This window comes from Pagrus pagrus, assembly GCF_965226575.1.
Source record: "Pagrus pagrus genome assembly, chromosome: 21".
NCBI lineage: Eukaryota > Metazoa > Chordata > Actinopteri > Spariformes > Sparidae > Pagrus > Pagrus pagrus.
The window spans coordinates 8,587,100-8,607,734 of record NC_140208.1 but is presented as its reverse complement, the minus strand read 5'-3'; the positions used below and the strand labels follow the sequence as shown (position 1 = coordinate 8,607,734).

Sequence of the window (20,635 nt, the reverse complement as noted above, 5' to 3'; positions counted from 1 at the left end):
GTGCCGCTCTGAAGGTAAATCCAGAATCTTTAAGGACTCTTCTGTCCAAGTGTATCAAATATATTCTGTCCACTGCACAACTAGGAAGGCATTCAGTGAAGCGCATACCTTCAGTCGCCTGTAGTTCAGTCAGGCCTATCTGATATCAAATGAAATAGATTTAAATTCGCTTGATCTGGATTTTTTATTTGGATCTCCATCAAATTGTAATCACTGTAATCACTCACTCATACCAGCCATAAAAACACGCTAAACTGTTTTTCCATCAAGATCAATGCTTTATTCCCTGAGAAATTAACCAAAAAACCTCCTATCTTGCAATGTTAAAGGAAGTGAGAAAAAACGCCTGGAGCCACACCAAAAGTTAATGGGCTCTATTCTGGGCTGCGATCCATCCTCCATCCGAGTGGAAATCCGTGGAAATCAAGTTTTTGTGTAAACCTGGCAACAAACCAGCTACCCAAACAACAAACAAACAAACGGACACGGGTGGAAACATAGCCTCGTAGAGAGGGTGAAGGGGATATGGTGGCACTGATGGGCAACCAGATGAGCACACTGTTACCTTAAATTACATCACATTTTTCTCTAGGATTTAAGTACATTACTCAATAAAACATGTAAGTCTAATTTAATTGTGGAAATATTAGATAATATGCCTTTAAGTTGTCACAAACTGCTGCTCTGTTTCTTTATATAAACAAAGATGGACACATCTGCTGGATTTGTATGACAGATTAACAAAAACATGTGAAAAAGTTGTATTACCAGGTTTGTATGTTCGTGTTATATTTGTGTGGTGTTATAGAAAATGAGCAAGGACTTTTGTTGGATCAGGAAATAAAATAAGAGTCACAATAAGGGAAACAAGTTAAAACTCATTTTTATTGTGCATTATAATATTTTTTTTTTTAAATCCAGATGGGCTTCTGGAAAAACCTTCAAAACAGCAGTAAGTGACGTTAAATGATGTTCTGGGTTCTTTTGAAAGGTTGTCATGGATTTATCTTATTGCAGAAAAACAGATGTTGTGCTCTGTAACGCAAATGTGCTGTATATGAGAGAGAACACAACAGGCGCTCAAGGACAAGTAGTTATATCACAACATACGCTGACATTTCAATTCATACGCAGCCCCGTCAAAGGACAGTCTTCACTTCATCAGCGCGTTATACAATGCTACGGGCTCTGCCGTCTTCATCTTCATCATCAGCTGTCAGTAATTCATCTGTTGCCCCTTTGAAGAACCTGATCCAACAATCTCTGTAACCAGAAAACAGAATACTCAGATTACTAAAACGCTTATGACTCAATGAGGACTATAGATCAGCGATCCAGTCCTCACAAAAGCAAAGCACATTCTCTTCCAGCTTCCGATGGGAATCAAACAATCCCGTACAAAAACAGGATTGAAGCCCACGTTTCAGGTTCCCAGCTCCTCTTTCAGGACCTGCTGGATCTCTGGCATGGGCCCACCTCGCTGCGTTATCTGCCACAGCAGCAGTGTGGGTGGAGCAGCTGCGTGTGGGCACCCACACTGTCTGCAGCCCGGCTGAATGGTGGCACGGCACTGTAGCTCTCTCTGCCACTGAAGGGCCTTTTGTTTTACGAGGAACACGGGCCTCTTACACTCAGCACAATGACACTGTTCACAGTTCCTCTCCATAATGAGGGGCAGGTTGTAGGGTTCAGTGTGTATGAGAGAAATTCTTCCAGCAAATCAAACTCTTTCTGTAGCGGGTGATAATTATTTATCGTGTAAAACAGCAAATAAAAGAACTAATAACGCTTGCTTCACAAATTGAAAATGCCTCTGAGGTGTAGTTTCTTCAGCCTTTTCAATCAAACTTGTGGGAGAAGTGCAAGAAACTAGCAAAAGTTTGGCAGCAGCGACCTCTGGTGGAGTAATAATTACATTGTTCTGAAAGCAAGCTCAAGAAATCCTCCAACAGCTTCAATATTCAACGTGATGGGACTGAAGGAACACATGGACATGTTCTCAAACAGGGAGATGTACCCTGAAATATTAATTTGATGTATACTGACTCTGTGTCCCGTCTTCCCCAAAATCAGTAGAGAAACCCCGAAACAATCTGCAGTCTTACAACCAATGTACATGTGATGTTGTAATTCTCTATTAAAAATAGTTTCAGTGAAGATGATGATACATAGTTTTAGTTTTCATTTTATTAGTATGAACTATAATCATACTTTATAAAAAATAGTGCAGTTTGATTAAAGTTACATTTTCAGGGATTATTAATTGTATTATTGATTGAGTCTTCAAATTAAAAATTATGAAACCGATTTTCATGATGACCACTGATCGATTAACTCATTAAAAGGGCATTACTGTTTTTGTAAGGGTCATATGGTTTGACCAGCTGTAAATGTATTTTATTTGCGCTGAAAGTGTTTTGAGATGTTTAAATAGAAAAGTTATTATTTGCAGAACCTTTTTTTTCACATTAGGTGCAATATTTTCAGTGTTTGATTTTGGAGGAACACTTTATAATAACCATCATTAATAAATGGTACATTTCCAGTCAGTTAAACTGTTAGACACAGTGGAATGCTTTATAAATCATTTATAAAGCAGCTGGTTATGTTTATGAACATTGCAAACTTATAATGGCCATCCTTAATAATGTTTATACAAACGTGTGTGTGTCTGTGTTTGTGTGTGTGTGCCTCTCTGAGGCTTTTGTATGAACATCCTTGAAGTTCAACCTCATTGGTCACAGCCAACACCAGTCTTTTCAGTGATCCGTAATGGAGATGGTAGGCGATTTGAAGCCATTATTTTCAGCGGCTACACTGCTGTGAGGAGAGAGGAAAAGCTGGATTATTACTCCAGGCCTTTAGCGTTGGCCATTACTGCAAAATGTTTCACCCTTTGCGAGGTTTAATTGAGCTTGTAGGAGAAAGGTGTGTTATTACTTGCTCAATTGCGTGTGGGTCATGTACACAATTAATGTTCTGCTCAGTGTCTCAGGCAAGTACTTGTTAGCAGTGTGGTGAGCTGTGAGGTTATTTGCTTTATTTCATATTTTCAGGTTTGTATTTGGTGATTCAGTGCATAATTTCTGTGTACATATTTATTTATAGCAACTTCGGGGAGGTCAAAATAGGCATGTGTGCCGATTAAATATTAAGAGGCGACCACTGGAGCATAAAAAACAGGCTGTTCGCAGTAATTTCAGATGGATCTTGTTCTATTTACTATATTTACTCCTTGATACACAGTTTGAATAATTCTTCTTATTCAACACTGTCTGGCAGCATCATATACTGTATATTATGTATGAGGTTCCCTCTTCATTGAAACTATTTTATAGCTGCACCATTCCATCAAATTGATATATTATATTGTATATATTATTGTATATTGTATTGTATATATTATTTAGAAACTTTGGGATCTTCAGAAGAAATAAAAATAACTCCTTTCCAATAAGGTACACCAAAATATGAGTAGTTGCTGAGGCGAGAGTAAGAATTGAATCAGGAACAACTTGATACTTAATGAATTGTCAATCAGTTATTCCTATATAACTGTGATTTGAGGACTATATAGTAGATAATGATAAGTTACTACAGAACAGACTGGGAGATACTACATTAATGAATCATTAGGTAATGACTAGTTCATAAAAATCTGTGAAGCGACATACTGACCACTTTCTTCATGAGTTTTTCCTGATTAACTATGAACCAGCCGCTGAGTGGTAAAAACAATTGACGACTCATTAATTACTGATTATCTAATCATTAGTTACTCTTTCTGTGCATCTACAGGAAAAGTGAAAGATAATATAGCGTAGTTACCAAGTAGCCTCGTTAAATACTAATTATTTAATCATTTGTTACTCTTTAAAGGTGCTATTTGTAAGAAAAGTAGATTTTTGTGTGTAATTCCCAACTTGTCAAATACTGGTGCTTAAGGATTGTGGATCGGGTCGACCGCCACCCCAAAGCGTCAAAGCCTACCTATTGCACCTTTAAACTAAAGGTAGTAACTAGTCTGTAATAGTCATTAATGATTAAGTAATTAGTATTTCATGAGTCAATTGAGTAACTACTCAGTATTATGTTCCACTATACTTGAAGGTGCACAAAAAGGGAAAGTATCTCCCAGTCAGTTAACTAGTAACTCATCATTATCTACTATATAGTCCTTGAATCACAGTTATTCAGGAATTGCTCGTCACAAATGATCATCGAGTAGTTCCTGATTCATTCCTCACTCGCTCCTTTGTAAATACTCACATTTTTGTGTACCGCTGTAACATTTTACCAAATAAAATCATGTGGGTTTGAATGATGCTTGACTGCAGGTTGGTAGGATCTTGATGGATATCGGTTTAAAAGATATAAACATTACCTTTTTAAAAAGTTCAACTCGCTGCCTGTTGCTCAAACACACCTCCCTCTTCTTCTCTTCTTTTTTCCTCTTCACCTCTGCGTGCGTACTGCAACAAAATTATTATTTTCAGTCTTTTATGATTGTCGGTAGAGCTGCTGGTAAAAAAAAAAAATTAAAGTTTAGGGTTGATATTTATAAACAGAGAACCAAAACACATTTATTATCCAAAAGCAAGTCACCTAGAAACCTTTAAAAAAGCAATTTTAAAGTCACATTTACACTCTATCACTTTCCCTATGCAACTACTTACTGTATATCAACTGTATGCAACTCTACAGTCTGTATAAATCCAACATCTAACAACTCAGCCTAACATTTCAGCCTAATCAATATGTGGATCTGTCAAGAAGGGGGAAAAAGAGACAAGTGAGACAAGGAAGAGAGAAAAAAAAAAGCATTTTTAGAGCAAAAGTCTTAGCAGAGAATCGAGAACAGTGCATTTTATATGGAGATGTCACAGATACCGGCCCTGCCTTCACATGTGAGAGCAATCCATGAGATAAGGATGAATCTGCCTACAAAGAAGAAGCATCTGACGCAACGGCAGAGATTGAGATGGAACTCACCGCTTAGATCTGAGCTGCATCTCTTGCCCAGTAATGGCTCTATCTCTGGGTTTGAAAAGGTTATCTGGAAACACGAGCACGTGCACACACATTCACACACACACACACACACACACACACACACACACACACACACACACACACACACACACACACACACACACACACACAGGCGGACAAAAGCATGGCAGTGAATCACTGTAGCTTTTTCTGGTATTAGAAGAGACTGAAAGCCTCCTTTCTTACAGAAAAAAAGATGATATTGCAAAGTCCACAAAGAACAGACAAGATTATGTGAACTAAGAACTTGAATTCCACCTTCTCTACTAACTTCTCAAGACATCTAACACTATATTAGATCATCACATGGATTAAGACATCAATGCAGTTATGTCATTTTTTTTTTAAAACTCTCTGAACTAGTCTAAATCTCTCTCTTGACCCAATGCTGTATTTCTCTGTAATGGCCAGTAGAGGGCAGAAAGAGCTATAAAAAAATCTCTGCCTCAAATTTAAATTCTTTATTGTTTACTGTGCAGCCTCAATGGATATGTCATCAGGCAGAACACCGCAACCGTGAGCTTAATGACATTTGAAGGACACACATATTTCCACTGAATGCCGATGCCGGCAAACATTCTCAAACCTTGTTATTCAATAGAGCAGCACCTGCATATTATACATATATGTACAGTATACACACAATGAAGCCATTTGCTTCATATCTTACTTCAAGTGCCTTTTATTGAACCTAGACAGGTGTGCCAGTTCTCTTCTCATTCTTTCTTTTTGCCGTTAAATTAGTTTCGATGCCCTTTTCATTACCTGGCCTGTAATGTGATAACATTATGTGTTTTTCTTTGCACGTTTTCCTTATGTCCTCCTTTATGCTCCTTGTTAAACCGAAATCTTCATTGTAGCTGCCAAGCTAAAAACGTTATCATGCACCCCATTTGGAGTGGGTGCACAAGCTCAACTGTGTGGCAAGGGTGTAAATAATGTTGTCTTAAATCAATCTGGGATCATGGGGCTTCTGGGGACTTGGAATTATGCCGGAGAAGCTGTTTGAAGCTATGTCATGTCTTTTTTCAGCTGTTTTTTTTTTTAAAACAAGTCCCCATCTACTTCAGTTGCTTAGGAAAATGCTGCGAGGCTGTTTTGCTGTGAGGCTCCAGAAGTGTTTTGTGGACTAAAAAAACTTCACCCGACTTTCCATCAGCACAAATGTGAGTAGATAATGACTGACTTATCCTTTAATTTGCCTGACATTGAGTAGCTGTGGTGGACAACCCTGTGTATTACTTTTGCTCAGTATTTTGGGTTTGACTAGAGGATTTCATTGAGCAAAATGTAAACGTGAATGTATTGTATAATTGAGCAAAATGTTACCTATGAGCAGCTTAATGCAAAAATATTTGCATGAGCCTTGACAAACAACACACACTGGATGAAACTACCCCCTCCTTGCTCTTTGTTTTGTGTCTGTGTGTGTGTGATTGTTCACGTGGCAAACAGCCACTGCAGCTGCAGTGGGACAATGGGCAGTACAGTGGATGAGAGACGTGCGGGGGGCTGCTGGCATGTACCGTTGAGCGAGGTAGATAGGGCCCTGTGGACTCTCCTCTGCCGGAGAGCAGCTTTTGACTGTGGGTCTACTGAATGCGCCAGCTCCCTCCTCTCCTGTGTCCTTCGCTCCAGCTCTCGCACTCTGCCCTGGGAACGACTGATGAAGTCTGGTCTGGACCTCTGCAGCGCTTCCTGCCAAAACCAGGAACATATTATTCTTCTTGACAAAACATTTAGGTCCAACCCCACATAGCCAACTCCACCCCAGAATTCAGCCCTAGAGCTACTAGGATGCTCACCTTGCTTTGCCCGGAGGCCACTTTTGGAAAACGATAGGAGGTCAGCAACCAGTTCATAAACAAACATTAATAATCTATCGATCAGATTAATGAATAAACATTAAATGGCTCATAACTGAAAGATAAACCAGATATTTTATCGCATTTAATAGCTGCAACTGCATTTTGGTTGTAAATGCCAAATGTAAATTGGTTGTACTCAAATGTTGGAGTGAAAAAATCGTTTGCTTTGAAATTAGTTTCATTTTACAACTTTAGTGTGATATTAATAAAGGGAGAAGAGACACTTCTTCTTTTCAGGGTCAAAATGACCCATTCACTTAAAATCAAGCATCAAGTCATAAGACTTTTTCCCTATTTATAAAGGAGTAGGGACCATTTTAGGGATTTTAACGTGGCAATTATTCATTTTTTCCTGCAAAAACAGACATTGTTGACATGATTCATGAGTGGAGAAGAAAATATTGAGCAATTCAAGACAGGAACATCAATCTTTGGTTCTACTGATCGCAACCCTTGAGCACACTGTATACTACATTGTTCTAAAGGGTGCCATAAATCTCACAAATACCTCTGAACTCACCTGTAGAGACAAAGTTTTCGGTGACCTTTCGGGGGCAGGAGTCGGGAGAACAATAGCTGCATGAGGCTTGTTTTGGCGCTGGACTGGGCTCTGATCTGGATGTGGCCTCATGCGTTTCCCCTCATCTGTCACCACGAAGGCAGAGAAAATCAAACTGTTTGCGTTTCATTTACACCTGGCTCGGCCTCGCATGCCTGAGTGCAATGCACAGTTGCTCAATAGCCCTCTAGGCCTGCCGTGACATATTACTTCTCGGTATGAATCAAACAGCCACAGCATGTAAGAGTCGAGGAATATCTGTATTGATTCAATGGAAGATGCAGCACTGGAAAGAAAGTGTCGAGCTTGCACCATTTTCAGTTGATTGTAACGAAGATCAATGTTTTATAAGGTTAGAAATTATGGTTACATATGAGGGGAAGAGAGAAGTAATAATACCAGTGTTTCCCTCGGGTGGTGCGGAGTCCTTCTCAGAACGGCCATTTGGCGTTTTCTTCTTACTGAGTTGTCTTTGGAGTTTGATATTTGCTATGATGGCAGCTGCGTTGAGGGCAAGCACTTCCTCTGGGGACTGATTCAAGTGGGGATCTGAAATTGCAAGAGGACTTTGATGTTACTGAAGAGTAAGTAAAACAGTGTCGCTGACTGATATCCAGCTACACGGCTGCTGTGCACCACGGGCAGATTTTGACGCAATTTCGTGATGTCCTGCCTCGTTCAGAGGTTGACTGCATCAGATGTTGAATTTAAATGATGTTGCCGCAGGCCTCTGTAATTAATTGATGACACTGTTAATGAATGTGATTAAAGAATAATTAATAATATCATGCAGAGAAAAGGCATCATGAATACAGAAAAACACACATGCTCAGCGGAAAACTCCCTCCTCGTATTACTAATTCACCTGAATATTCAGCATTCCTAAATAATAGCTCGAGCTGACTCTTTCAGCCAATTTACATAATCAAAGGGCGACTTAAAGCTGCTACAAGGAACTTTTGTGCATGCTGATTCTGGCGGCCCCTGTGTACAAAAACGGTATGAGCACCACTGCCTCCTGTCATAAAGATTGGCTAGTGCGCGCATTTTTTGTCTAAGTATAGGAAAGAAAGAGGTAATGTGTTTTTAACAGTGGGTTGGAGGGTGCATGTTAAGGAAATGTATCTATTTGTGGCTGTGTAAGATGAATTACTGTAACTTGACTACGGTGAAACAAAGTAAACAAACAAGTTTCAGTGCCGTACACTTCAACCAAACTACAGATCATTTTTTTTCCTCAGGCTGTGAGACTCCTCAGCAGTCCGCAGTGAAAAACAGTTTTATTTTTAGGACTTTTACAACGCTGATAAGTCAGAATCCGACCCTGTGACCGGCATTAAGAACAAATATAACAACTATACAGAAATAGACAATCTTCTTGTCTTTTACGTAAGTTACATAGAGGCGTCAGTATTAAATTGAGACTGTTTCACTACCAGTTAAAAGTTCCATGTCTTATGTTTAAGTCTCAAAAATTAGGGCTAAGACTTGACTGCCTGAAGCCTTGACATCAGACTTTCAAAATCGGATTTCCAATATTTGGACAAATAAATGAATACAATTTGGACAAATGAAGATAAAGAAGACAGCAGTATTCAAACACTGCATGTTAGATGAGAGGATCAACACCACTCTTGCATATGTAGGTTAAATAGGAAGCTATAGCCAGTAGATGGTTAGCTTAGCATACAGACAGGAAGCAGGGTGAAAACAGGCCCCCGGTACCTCTAAAGCTCATTTATCATCACGTTGATCATCTTGTCATCCTCATGCACCCAGTCAAACAAAGATAATTAGATATACCGTGAGCTGTAGAGATGTTGTTTTAACCCAGTTTCTCCATTTCTGGACTGTATAATAAGCTACGCTAACCTTCTTCTGACTGTAATTTCATAACCAAGAGACAATGGTGAGAAAGGTATTGATCTTCTCATCTAGTTCTCGGTCAGAAAGCAAATCAGTGCATTCAACATAATTTTGTAGCTAATTAACATCACTAGCCTTTACCTCTGCCAAAGTCAAACCATTAACAAAACCCATGTCTCAGCTCTAAAGTAAATAGAAAACTTTGTGAGACTGGATTTTTGGCCCCCAGGTGGCCAATGAGTCCCCACAATGTGACACACCGCAATGTAATCGCTGCATTGCAGGATCTGGATGCGCAAATTGATTCTAACACCTTGTCTTTAGACCTTATTTTCACCATGTTTAGCAATGTGTGATTTCCCTTCCTCCCCTGTGCTGTCAGTGAAAATGGGTGACTAGAATAGATAATGCATGCAAAGAGGTGCGTGGGTAAATAAGAGAAGGTGAAAATGAGCGAGCGTCTGAAGGTGCAGTTGGGGCCTCTGCAAACTCGACGATGCCGTTTGACAGCGGCGCAGATATCTGGCACGAGTGTCACTTGCTCTCAAGGCAGCAGATAAAGGACTCAATATAATCTAATTATGCCTATCAATAAGACATCAAAGGTGAAAGACAATATCAAACCTGAGAGTTCAGTCCCAGGACGCTGAGGTGTGTGTAATAGCTTCAAGCCAGAACACTCAAATGGCTCAAAGGAAGTGTATATTTAGACATCGCCATCCTTTGAAAATGGAGATCAGAGACAAAAGGAGGCAGTGTGCTGACAAGAAGACTGTCGGAGTGGGACAGAGATACATACCCGGGGCCTTGATGAGAGTCAGACTGGGGGACACTCTCCTCTCTGCATTCTCTGGCGGCAATCCCTCTTTCTCGCCTCCGTTTGGCTTGAGGGTGTCTGCCACAAACTGACCTGCTTCTTTCACCGCCGGTCGAGGGCTGATGAAACTACTGTCGGGGTTCACAGGGTTGATATTGGTCTCATGTGCAAGCCCAAAGCTCAATTTCCTGGCAGTCGGTCGAGTCACATTCTCCTTGCTTGGCTCAGTGTGTCCAAACACATTGCCATAGCAGCTCAGTGGTCTGTGCGGCCTGTCCGATCTCTTTCCAACAGCCCTCAGAGGAACCTCTGAGGGAGCTGGTGCTGCTATAGCAGGGGGCTTGCTCATAAAGAGGTTCAGCGTGGACCTGTGTAGCGTTCCACCATTTCTCTCTGCATCTGAAGTGGATTTATTTGGTGCTACAGCAGAGTTTGTTGAATCCAGATGGTGATATGAAGGTGCTGCATTGTGTTGTGAAGCGTTTCCCTGACTCCACATGCTGTTTCCCTTGTACAGTCCATCTGTGTAGCTGTGCCTGTACTGTGGGGGCCTCGTCCCAGATCCCACTTTGGCTGGACTGTAGCTCTCTCTGTGTTCTGTCACTTTGATTATGGTTGCCTTTCTTCTGTGGACCACTGTGTCCAAAGCATGGCTATCTGGTGGGGCCCCAGTACTTTTTCTGCTCTGGCCAGGGCTGGACATCGTCCTTTGCTCTGTCACTTTGACTATAGTGGCCTTCCTCTGCACTGTGACTTGCCTGGAGTTTGGGTCTGTCGACTGCTGTGCCATCGGCGTAGTAGGGGATTGGGAGGAGTGGTTTTGGGTGTCTGAGCCAGGCAAACTGGCCGATCTGCACACTTTCCTGGAGGATATAGTGATGGAGGAGAAGCCAGCTTTGTTCTGAGGGATGATTGTCGTCACAGCAGAGCCCGTCTGTGTGTGTGAGGGCTGTGAGCTGCTGTTTGTTCTGCACAGCGGGGCTGTCGCCCTTATAGGCTGAACACTGCTCGTCCTATGCAAAGGAGTATACGACTTCTCTGTGCTGTTTGTCCCTTGCAGCAGAGTGTGTGGTTTGCAGGGCTCAGCAGACGTTGTTCGATGTGGACCATGCCTGAGGTGCTCCGTGCTGGTTGTTTTCATCGAAGGGGACTTCCTGTTGGGGTCATAGCTGGTCCCCGTGGAGAGCTCATTGGTCTGGCTGCCTCCAGGGAAAGCTGATACCCTGTTGGCATTCCAGCCTCGCCTAAGAGCTTGCCATCCCACAGGTCTGTCCCCTTCGTTGGCCGGAAAGCTTAGTTTTTCTGGCACCTACAGCGTGTGGATAAAAGAGATGCTATGTGATAAATATCCTTAATTATGCATGGAAACCCCATCCCGCCCTCCTGTTGTTGCTAATGTCTTTTGTGAAGCGTTGTGTCATTAATCAACACAATAAAACACATGCTGTACATTCATCTAGGCAATTTTGAGCTCCTGTTTTCGAGTGGCAAACACAGAAAACAGAGCATATATTGATATATGCAGCAATATTGACAATATGACATCTCTCTAATACTACATTTCAATAGCAGGTCAGCTGTCTTGTCTTTCTTCAGGCCTTTGCTGTTTGTTCTTTAGTCAGATGACTCTCCCCATGCTTGACACAGTGAATGCCCCAGTAGCAATGGAAGGAGCAGCAGGCGAAGCCAGCACACAGCGTGACTTATCCCTCGCAGAATCACAATGAGACTCTATCCTCAATAGAAACTGAGAGGGGAAAAAAAGACCCTGGTCCACGGCTAGAGGACTCTGATGGTGTTTATGGAGCATGGAGAGATCCTGATACGTCCCTGTTGCCTGCAGGTTTTTACGATGTGACATACCTCGCTGGTCTCTCATTTATCAATGCTGCATAAACCATGGCAGTAATCATTTCGAAACAAAGTATGAGATTTAGAGTTTGTAGTTGTAGCTTTTTTGCATAAAAACTTGGGGCTGTCTCCAAAATAATATTCGCCAAAGTGAGTGTACTATCAAGACAAAGTGTATCTCTTTTATAGATGCTTACTGTAGTCCACTGATATATTTCTCTAATTTTGACCAAATTCATACACAAATCCACTAATTAGACACTGGTTATTAAAGGGACAGTTCACCCCAAAATCAAAAATTCATATCTATAATACTGTGTTATATTGCACATTATAACTTGCCTGCGATTGCCCACTTAAACCTAGACGGTCTCCTGATCCATGTAACCTATTAGATTTATAACAGTGTTTTTATTTTTGAACTGAGAATGATGCCATCCGCGATCGATTAATTGCCCTCCATACTACTCTCTCTCTCCTTGAGGGAGCTCTCAGTGTCAAATAGGCTGGTAACCCCTGCATTACGGCTCAGCCGAGGAGGACGCCATTAATGTTTAAATCCTGCGCCGTCACAGGAAATGAAACTGCTTACAACAAGGTCCATGGATTATCTTGAGCAACCAGGTCATTATTTCTAGAAAACTACAAGCCAAGTGCCATCTAGGTCCATTATATTCCTGAGAAGACAAACAGCTGATATCTCAAAAATGTGGCAACTAACACCAAAACACTATAGATGGATAAAAAGCACTACGGAAAGAAGGAAAATGTAGTTTTAGATTTTGGGGTGAACTGTCCCTTTAAGGTTACAGGCAATTTAGTCCAATTAAATATTATACAAGGCAACAGTTAGTTTGTCGTCTGTACAAAATGTCTAATCTTGCATTGCCTTGGGTAAACGCTGCTGCAGGCGGCGAGCACACAGACACTGACATCTGTGATCATAATGCTCCATAAAGTCAGGAGGTCTGACATCAGCCAGTTGCTTTGGTGTTGATGTTAACACTTTTTTTTTTTTTTTTTTTTGTATTCTGCATTCAGGAGGCATTGTTTACAGAGGCTTTGATCTGCTGTATTTTTCTCTGATACATTAAACCGCTGTTTCAAGTACTTTAGAGCATTTTCTTTTCTTCTCTGAACTTAAAGTGGAACAAACAATTCCCCCGGATCGGATCGCCAGTCAGCCTCATTTTCCTGGAAGATGTTGTGCCCAGTGGCAGACGAAATAGCATAGTGGAGTTTTTTTTTTTAATGATAAGTTGAGGCAAAAAACTTGTCTAATACCAGTTTTTCATCTTTGATCTCTTAAACTGCTCCGTCTTAATGAGTCGGGCATGGCTTGCAACATAAATGATTTCTCATAGACATTTCTTCATGTAAGTGAGACTCTCTTGGCACATAAATGAGGGGTCAGAACGTGGAGGAGTCTAGGCGTCCAGGAGGCAAGCGAAATGAAACTGAATGACAAAAATAAAAACATTATTATTCTAAGTGCGAACATTTAAGGAGAATCTAGAACTTTTTTCAAGTCAGTGATGATAAATGAGGCCGTTGGTTTCCCGATATTACGGGTGTCCAACCGAGCCAACAGTGAAACACTAAATCTATCATGGTTAGAAATTGGAGACGCTGGCCTAAGCATCTGAAAGCAAAATACGAGCATAACATCAGGATTAGAAGACTTAATTTCACCGCAGCATCCGGGCCAACGTACTGCACTCCCCAACACGCACAGACTCGTCGAGATCCATCACAATGTTCTACTATTGCTGTCTCTTGGTTCATCCTGAGCTCAGTGAAAATAAAAAAAACATTATACAAGAGGTGTTATCAGTTACCTGTCTGGTAATGGAAGAGTCTTTACCAGGTGCCGACCACGTCTTCGCACCCAAAGCGCTCGGACTGGTGCGACTTCTCTCCACCTCTTCATCTATGTATAAAGGCAAAACAAACCATCTGCTGTCACATGTCTCACGAGACTCTCTCTCTTTCTCTTTGACACGCACACACACACATACACACACAAGTCAGGCGTTTTCCCTGACTGTGTGACAATGTTGACACTGTCAATAATTGACGTTGGCACAGTAAAGTGAATCTTGCACCACCCCGGAGCCACTTCTCTGCTTTCTCAGGAGACGTAGCGACTTGACTGGCTCTGCCTCTCAGCCCTGACTGATACTCTCTTGCCCCCCCCCGCCCCTCGCTGGCTGCCTGGCTGCATTTACACCTGCTGCTGTTACCATGGCGACTGGCTCTCACTTTGGGATAACCCTCGAACGCTGTGTGGATAATCTGCTGTGGTTTTTTTATTTTCGTTTTGAGGGAGAAAACAAGAGACAAGGTGAGAATTGCACCACTTTGCAAACGTGATTACAGCTGAAGAATAAAGAAAACGTGTCCTTGGGGATGTCACAAAGGACTCGAGTCTTTCTGACACATTGTCCCACTTTCTGCTATCACTATGTCTCCATAAAAGGCCACACGCCAACTTGTGCCCAGCCCCCCCCCCCGAAAGCTTCTCTCATTACCTCCACTAGCTGAGCTCAAATAACCCTTGTTTTCTGAATCAACAGCTGACCTTAATAATCTCCCAGAGGAAGATAAAGAAGCAAGGCCATATGGCAAATACCCTCTGAAGTCACCACCCTCCCAATTTATTCCTCATCCTCATGAGTTTTATCTAAATAGTAAGTGCGAGCCGGGGTGAAAATTGGCCAGCCTGTCTAAACATGAAGGCCCTTGGAGCACCAGATCCAATTTTACTATCATTTGCTAATTAACGTCAGGCCTTTTAAAGTTTGTTAAATGTGACTTTTATGGAGGGAGAGGGCACTTAGTGTCTGCAATGAGACCCTGAGTCTGATTAAAACTACTTCTGTGAGGGTTGTCAGCAACAAGCAGAAAGAGAGGGGGGAACATGATGAGAAAGCGGTGGGATGATTTGCTAGCTGGGGTGCAACCAAGTCAATTCTTGTTGGAATAACTGTGGTTGGGATTTTCTGATTTTCTCTCGTTTGGTTTCAGATTGTGGGATTGATGATTAAAATGTACCGACAGCTGAGCGAAAGCAACCAGCGTCAAAACGAGACACATCTGGGTGCAGTCCTGCAGAGATTTGTGTTCCTTTCTTAAACTCATTGGTGGCTTTGGCCAATTTGTGTACATGCACCTGCGATTTGTTATTATTCACTGTAGGGTAACTAAACATGTGCATATTGATGGCCCTCACTAACAACCAACAAGATTATGCTAATACAGCATAAATCTCAAAAGGCTTGGTCAAGCTAACAATCTCATCAATATTAGAGACCATATGGAGATGTAAAATTATAATTAATAATACTCTACATGCTTATACTTCTCCTTATGTCACCTGTGCATTAAAGTGTATATGATGTTAGATAAGATAAGATATTGAATTTATTAAGGACACAAAGATCCATAGCTAACTTAAAGCAACAAACAAAAATACTCAGGTAATCAGGCGTATGATTAAAACACCTACACTTTCCTCGCCACTATGGATGCATTGCTTTGATTTCTACCAGCAGCCCGAGCCTTGCCAGGATAATCTATGTATAAACAAGGACAAGGTTGGGAGATCAAACCTCAGATCAAACCAAGGGGCTGTGTGGGGCTGCCATGTGCAAAGATTAACAGGGCGCCTTCTCCAATCAGTCTGCATCTCTGCTTATCCTTCTACCTCCCTCATCTCTTTTCCTCACCTTTTTCGAGGCCTAATAGTACCCATTTCCTTTACCTGAAATCCTGCCAGAATACTGAAGCACAACAGTCGGCAGCAGTTGTACTTGAAATTGACTTTGTTTCGGGGGTGGGGGGTGGCTGTTGTTTAAAGTGATCATCCAGTCAGTCAGCGTGGAGCATCTGAAAGAGGACAGGGGCAACACTGCTGCAAGGAGCTGATTAGAAGGCAGGTAAACTGTGTGGCAAGTCAGCCCTGAAATAAGTTGTTGTTCTCCCTCTGGCTAACCCGGCCTCTGCAGTTACCCCGTGGACATTATTGTTCGAGCATCGATCAGGCGCTTAATATCAATTTAAACGGAACATTTGTGTGTTTGTGGGGAAATTTCTGCTCAGCATAGAGAGCACGTCATGTTTCTCAGTTTGGTTTCAACTCTTACATAATGAGCACAGCAGCATAATCGTGCATTTGTTGGGATCCTAGGGGTGTTTTTGAATGTACTCGATTAATAACTCCGCTGTTATACAAGTTACTGTAAATTGCATGTTAGTAGCCTACGTACCCTGGTGCCTGGCTGTTGCTTGATTCTTCTGAATTGTTGGGGTGATGGGCTGCTTCAATTTTACCTGTAAAAAACAAGAAAAAAATGAAAAGGTCAATTAGAAAACTTGAGTACGCCAAAAAAGTAGCATACCCTGGCATCAACATTAGCCTACCTAGCCAAAAAAACATTTATCAAAATCTGGGCATCTGATACGTTTTTTTAGAAAAGGTCCAACATTAGAAGATCAATATCACTCAATGTTTATAGAGTAAATGTGAAGCAACTGCTAACTGCCAGCAGCCAGTTAGTTTAGCCTTTGACAAAGACTAAAAACAGGAAAAGGCCAGCCAGCCTTTGTCCAAAAAAAAAAACATCCAACACCTCTAAAGCTTACTAATTAACATGTAATAACTTGTTTGTTTAAACCCTTATGAAAAGCTAAATGTACAAAAAAAACCAGGAAAGCTAATCCCTTAGTCCTCCAGTCTTTGTGTATCCAAAATATCTCAGCGCTGCTAACGAAACACATTATATCTTGCTAGCGAAATGCTAGCTGAAATGCTTATATGCTTTCTGAGCGTTAAATGAGAAGATTACCACGCTAATTTGTGTACGGTCAATATGAAGCTACTGCTAGCAGCCAGTTAGCTTAGTCTCTCACAAAGACAGAAAAAGCGGGTAAAGGCTAGTCTGTCCTTTAACCAAAGGCAACAAAACATAACTTCAACTCTAAATTAACACGTTATATCCTGTTTGTTAGAAACCCTTAACAGATAAAAAGCAAAGTGTAAACAAAAACTAAGCTATTTTGTCCTCCTACTGTGGTGAAAATCCCCCAAAATCTCAACAATGACTTCACACAATGCTTTTTTCTTTTTTTTTTCTCCCAGTGAAGAGTCACAAGGGAAGGGATGTGCTCTCAGTCAAATCTCTGGTACAGCACAGCAACTTATTGATTTTGAAGTCATATTATCAGTTCACTTCCTGACTGAGACTCCCATTGCATTTTCTCTGTACATTGACTTGCATCCTCTCAGGGCACAAAACTCTATATCTGCTGCCACAGCTCCAAATGAGTCGTAAACCTTTCGAGAATGCGTGGCGTTCCTGCAGAGTAAGCTATTTTAAAAGGATGCCGGAGCTCTGCCTTCTCCCTGGGTAACTGAGACTTGACTACAAATGTCTCTCTGTGGCACTGTGTGTGTTTTAGTCTGCCTCGCCTGGCACTACGCAACATCACCTCCATTACACAGCACTTTACGTTCAGACTTGCAGAGCTCACTATGTCTAACAAACATGTAAGAATCACAATCACACAGCCTGAGAGGATGTGGGTGCCAAATCCAGGGGAAATCAGTCAAAGTCTTTGCAGGTTTATACCCTGAAGAACAGACTGAAGGTGCTCTATGACATTTCTCTGAGACGGGACTTGTCTGTGCTCCAAAATAAAAGTAAGGTGGCCTGAAACTGCCAAAATGAACAGGGTTGCTTACTTCTAAAATGTTTCCAGGAATCCGCTCTGTCAGAAAACCTTATGAATAAAATGTTTCAGCCTTTGTTGTGAGTTTTAAGTGTTTTACCTGGGCGCTAGAGTGGTCCGAAAACTGTCCTTGGCTGCCAGCAGCAGCCACCACCACTCTTCTTTGGATAGGCAGCCACCCAATTTTGACTGGAGCAAGATAACTGAGTTGAGTCTGCTCCTTGCTTGGGGCCTGCATGATGTGAGCTCTCTCCCAGCTTTCTCTGCGCTCAGGTGGAGAAAAAAACCCAGTTTGGAGGGAGTCCTGGCTGCCCAGCGAACTCTCACACAGGCTGGGACTCCCACAAGAAGTTGAACCCCTGCTGAAGGAAGGAATCCCTGGCTGTCTCCAGGCACGTCTGGTTGGCTCTTTGTGGAGAGCAGGCATGGATGTGGTCCGGTCGTTGAAAGCTGGAACCTGATCGTGAACTGGGGCTCTGAGAAGGTCGTTCTGCATCCTCTGCAGGTGCTCCAGCCAGCCATCCAGCTGTCGCCCTTCAATGGCACTCTGGGGCCGGGGTGCACGTTGGGGGCGAGTGGCACGGGGTACAACCTCCCCCTCGGCTATTAAGCTCTCCCAGTAGGTCTCATCTCCTGAGCTCCTCCAACCCGGGGCTCTTCGTCGGTGGGCAGCTGGTCTGCGGAGAGACATCTCTGCGGAGCTCAGGTAACTACTCACAGCTCTCGAGTTTCAGCCCACAATGAAAGCCCTTTACAGTGGAGGTATTAATGAGAATCCCCTGGCTCAACTGGACTTCTTACTGTGTGGCATGCCAGAAATGCACTGCTAGGAATTTGTAGCTGCAGGAATGCCTGAAGTCATCTTTGTTATGGATCTGTGATGAGAAATACAGTTAGGAAGGAGAAATAAATGCAAATTATTATAACTCTTTGAACAATTTTCAATTTCTTGCTTGCATTACACCACTCCACAGTACTGCTGTTACTCACCTTGTCCACATGCTCCCAACTCTCCTCAGTCCGTAGTGTTTGGAAGTAAACACCCTCTGTCTTGACATAAACTAGGTGCTAGTGGGTACTGTCTCCAGTCAGGCATGTAGCAATGTGAGGGATGCTTTGGTGAACAAAAGAGTTACAGAGCACAAGGGCTGATGATCCAGAGGGAGGTGGAAAGAGATAGAGGGGATGGGCGGGCTTAAGGAAAAAACAAACACTTGTTGGTGCGAACCTTGACGTAACAGGATCTCCATTTAAACATCAGATCAGTGTTTTTAATTATGAAACCGTCTAATTTGGGGGGCTTAAGCGAGTCAGACGCACCAAAGAGCGAATCAAACTTCCTGACATTGAGTCGTCCTCACAAATGATGGAGCATCACTAATGAGCAGATTATCCATGTTATTCCACGAGTCACTTACTGCTTCAGAAATCCTCTTTGTCGAAGGCCCCATGTTTCTGCTCTTCTTGTGATCTCGTGGTTGGTGGCTGATGATGAGGCACTGCTATCCTCAAGCCTCTTCCCCAAGCCATGTGACTTCTGCAAGACTGTCTTAAAAATGGGCCAGTGTCCTCTCGGATAAGTTGCCGTGACCCACATGACGTCCCACAATGGATGGGTGAAGGTTTTATACAAGACAGAAGGAACCTTGCCTCTAGCCGGAGGCAAGATCGCACTTATGACTGCATTTAGAGGGAGTGAAAGACAGATCTGTAAAGATACAACCTCTTCCAAAAACACGTTTGCTTTGATGTTTAATGAATTTCAGTGTTTCACAGTGTATTAACAGCACCCAGATGACTTTCAAAGCAACCTCAGTCCCACTCGGAGCAGTAACATTTTCTTTCAAAGACAGAGATTAGACAGAGATATCTTAAATATCAATTACTGAAACCTGCTTTCAGACACCTTATCAAGCTGAGAGGCCACACACAGAAGGAATATGTGATGCTGTAGAGCAAATAGCATCTTTTTGTCTGCTCTGCCTGGGAGATAACATCAAAACAAATCAAAAAAACTTAATTGAGTAAGGACAGATTTAAACAAAGTTCAAAAGAGGTTTCTTGTGTATGAGAAAAAGTTTGAAAGCAGTAGCCCCCTCTGCTGGTAATATGCCAACATGACAAGTGGAGAAAGTAAGTAAAAGACTGGATGGGTGCACAAGTAGGTCTATCCAGCTTCAAGACACGCCTACTACTTGATACACCCTTGAAATGGTTAGGTTTACGCACCAAAACTACTTGGTTAGGGTTAACAAAACATATCAAGAGGTTGTGCTAAAGCGAAGTTTATGAGACTTTTCTAATGCAACCACAGGATGCAACATTTCAGAGATGAACAAAGAGGAGCGGACTCAGATGGGTGCGCCAGGTGCATCCCTCTGATGTCTCTTCTCTACGACCTGCGGCTCTGAGGAACAACTCTTATTAGTTTAACGCATCACTGCTCAGAGAAACAGGCTCGCTCGGGCTCCTATACATTCATCATTAAGCACAAAGAAGGAAGGAAATGGACACAGGCTGCATCTATTCTAATTCTGAGCCAATTACAGGAACAATATCTGTATGTGTGATTCACTATTGAGGGAAACCACAAAGACAGGTCGCCTCAGGACACACTGCAACATTTTCTTTTCTTTATAACAGAGTTAAAATAAGTTGAAACTGTATGTGCGAAGTGAGCGTGGTCTTTACTGCTTATTTACCTCAAGCTGAGTGAAGCAGAAACATTTACATTTTGCTGCTTTATTGTCCCCAACAGATCTATAATGCCTGTATAGGAAATTGTAAAAAGCAATTTTATCCAAATTGCACTTTATGTACTCCAGTCATATCTCACCTCACTTTTTAATCATATGCAATTGTATCCAGGTGCTGTCTCTTCCATATCTGTGT

The 20,635-nt window shown here is 42.0% G+C and overlaps 1 protein-coding gene across 1 annotated transcript; it reads right to left on the bottom strand.

Moving 5' to 3' along the window:
- Window positions 1-866: 866 nt before the first annotated feature.
- On the bottom strand, window positions 867-18,995 carry cUnh10orf90 (chromosome Un C10orf90 homolog). Its single transcript, XM_084341409.1, has 11 exons — window positions 18,734-18,995; window positions 17,844-18,618; window positions 16,282-16,345; window positions 13,852-13,943; window positions 10,145-11,471; window positions 7,879-8,028; window positions 7,441-7,565; window positions 6,579-6,750; window positions 4,993-5,056; window positions 4,385-4,472; window positions 867-1,263 (listed from the first exon to the last, which is right to left on the bottom strand). The coding sequence occupies exons 2-11, from the start codon at window positions 18,432-18,434 to the stop codon at window positions 1,225-1,227; spliced, it is 2,712 nt and encodes a 903-aa protein (XP_084197535.1). The 5' UTR covers window positions 18,435-18,618; window positions 18,734-18,995; the 3' UTR covers window positions 867-1,224.
- Between the last annotated feature and the right edge of the window lie 1,640 nt (window positions 18,996-20,635).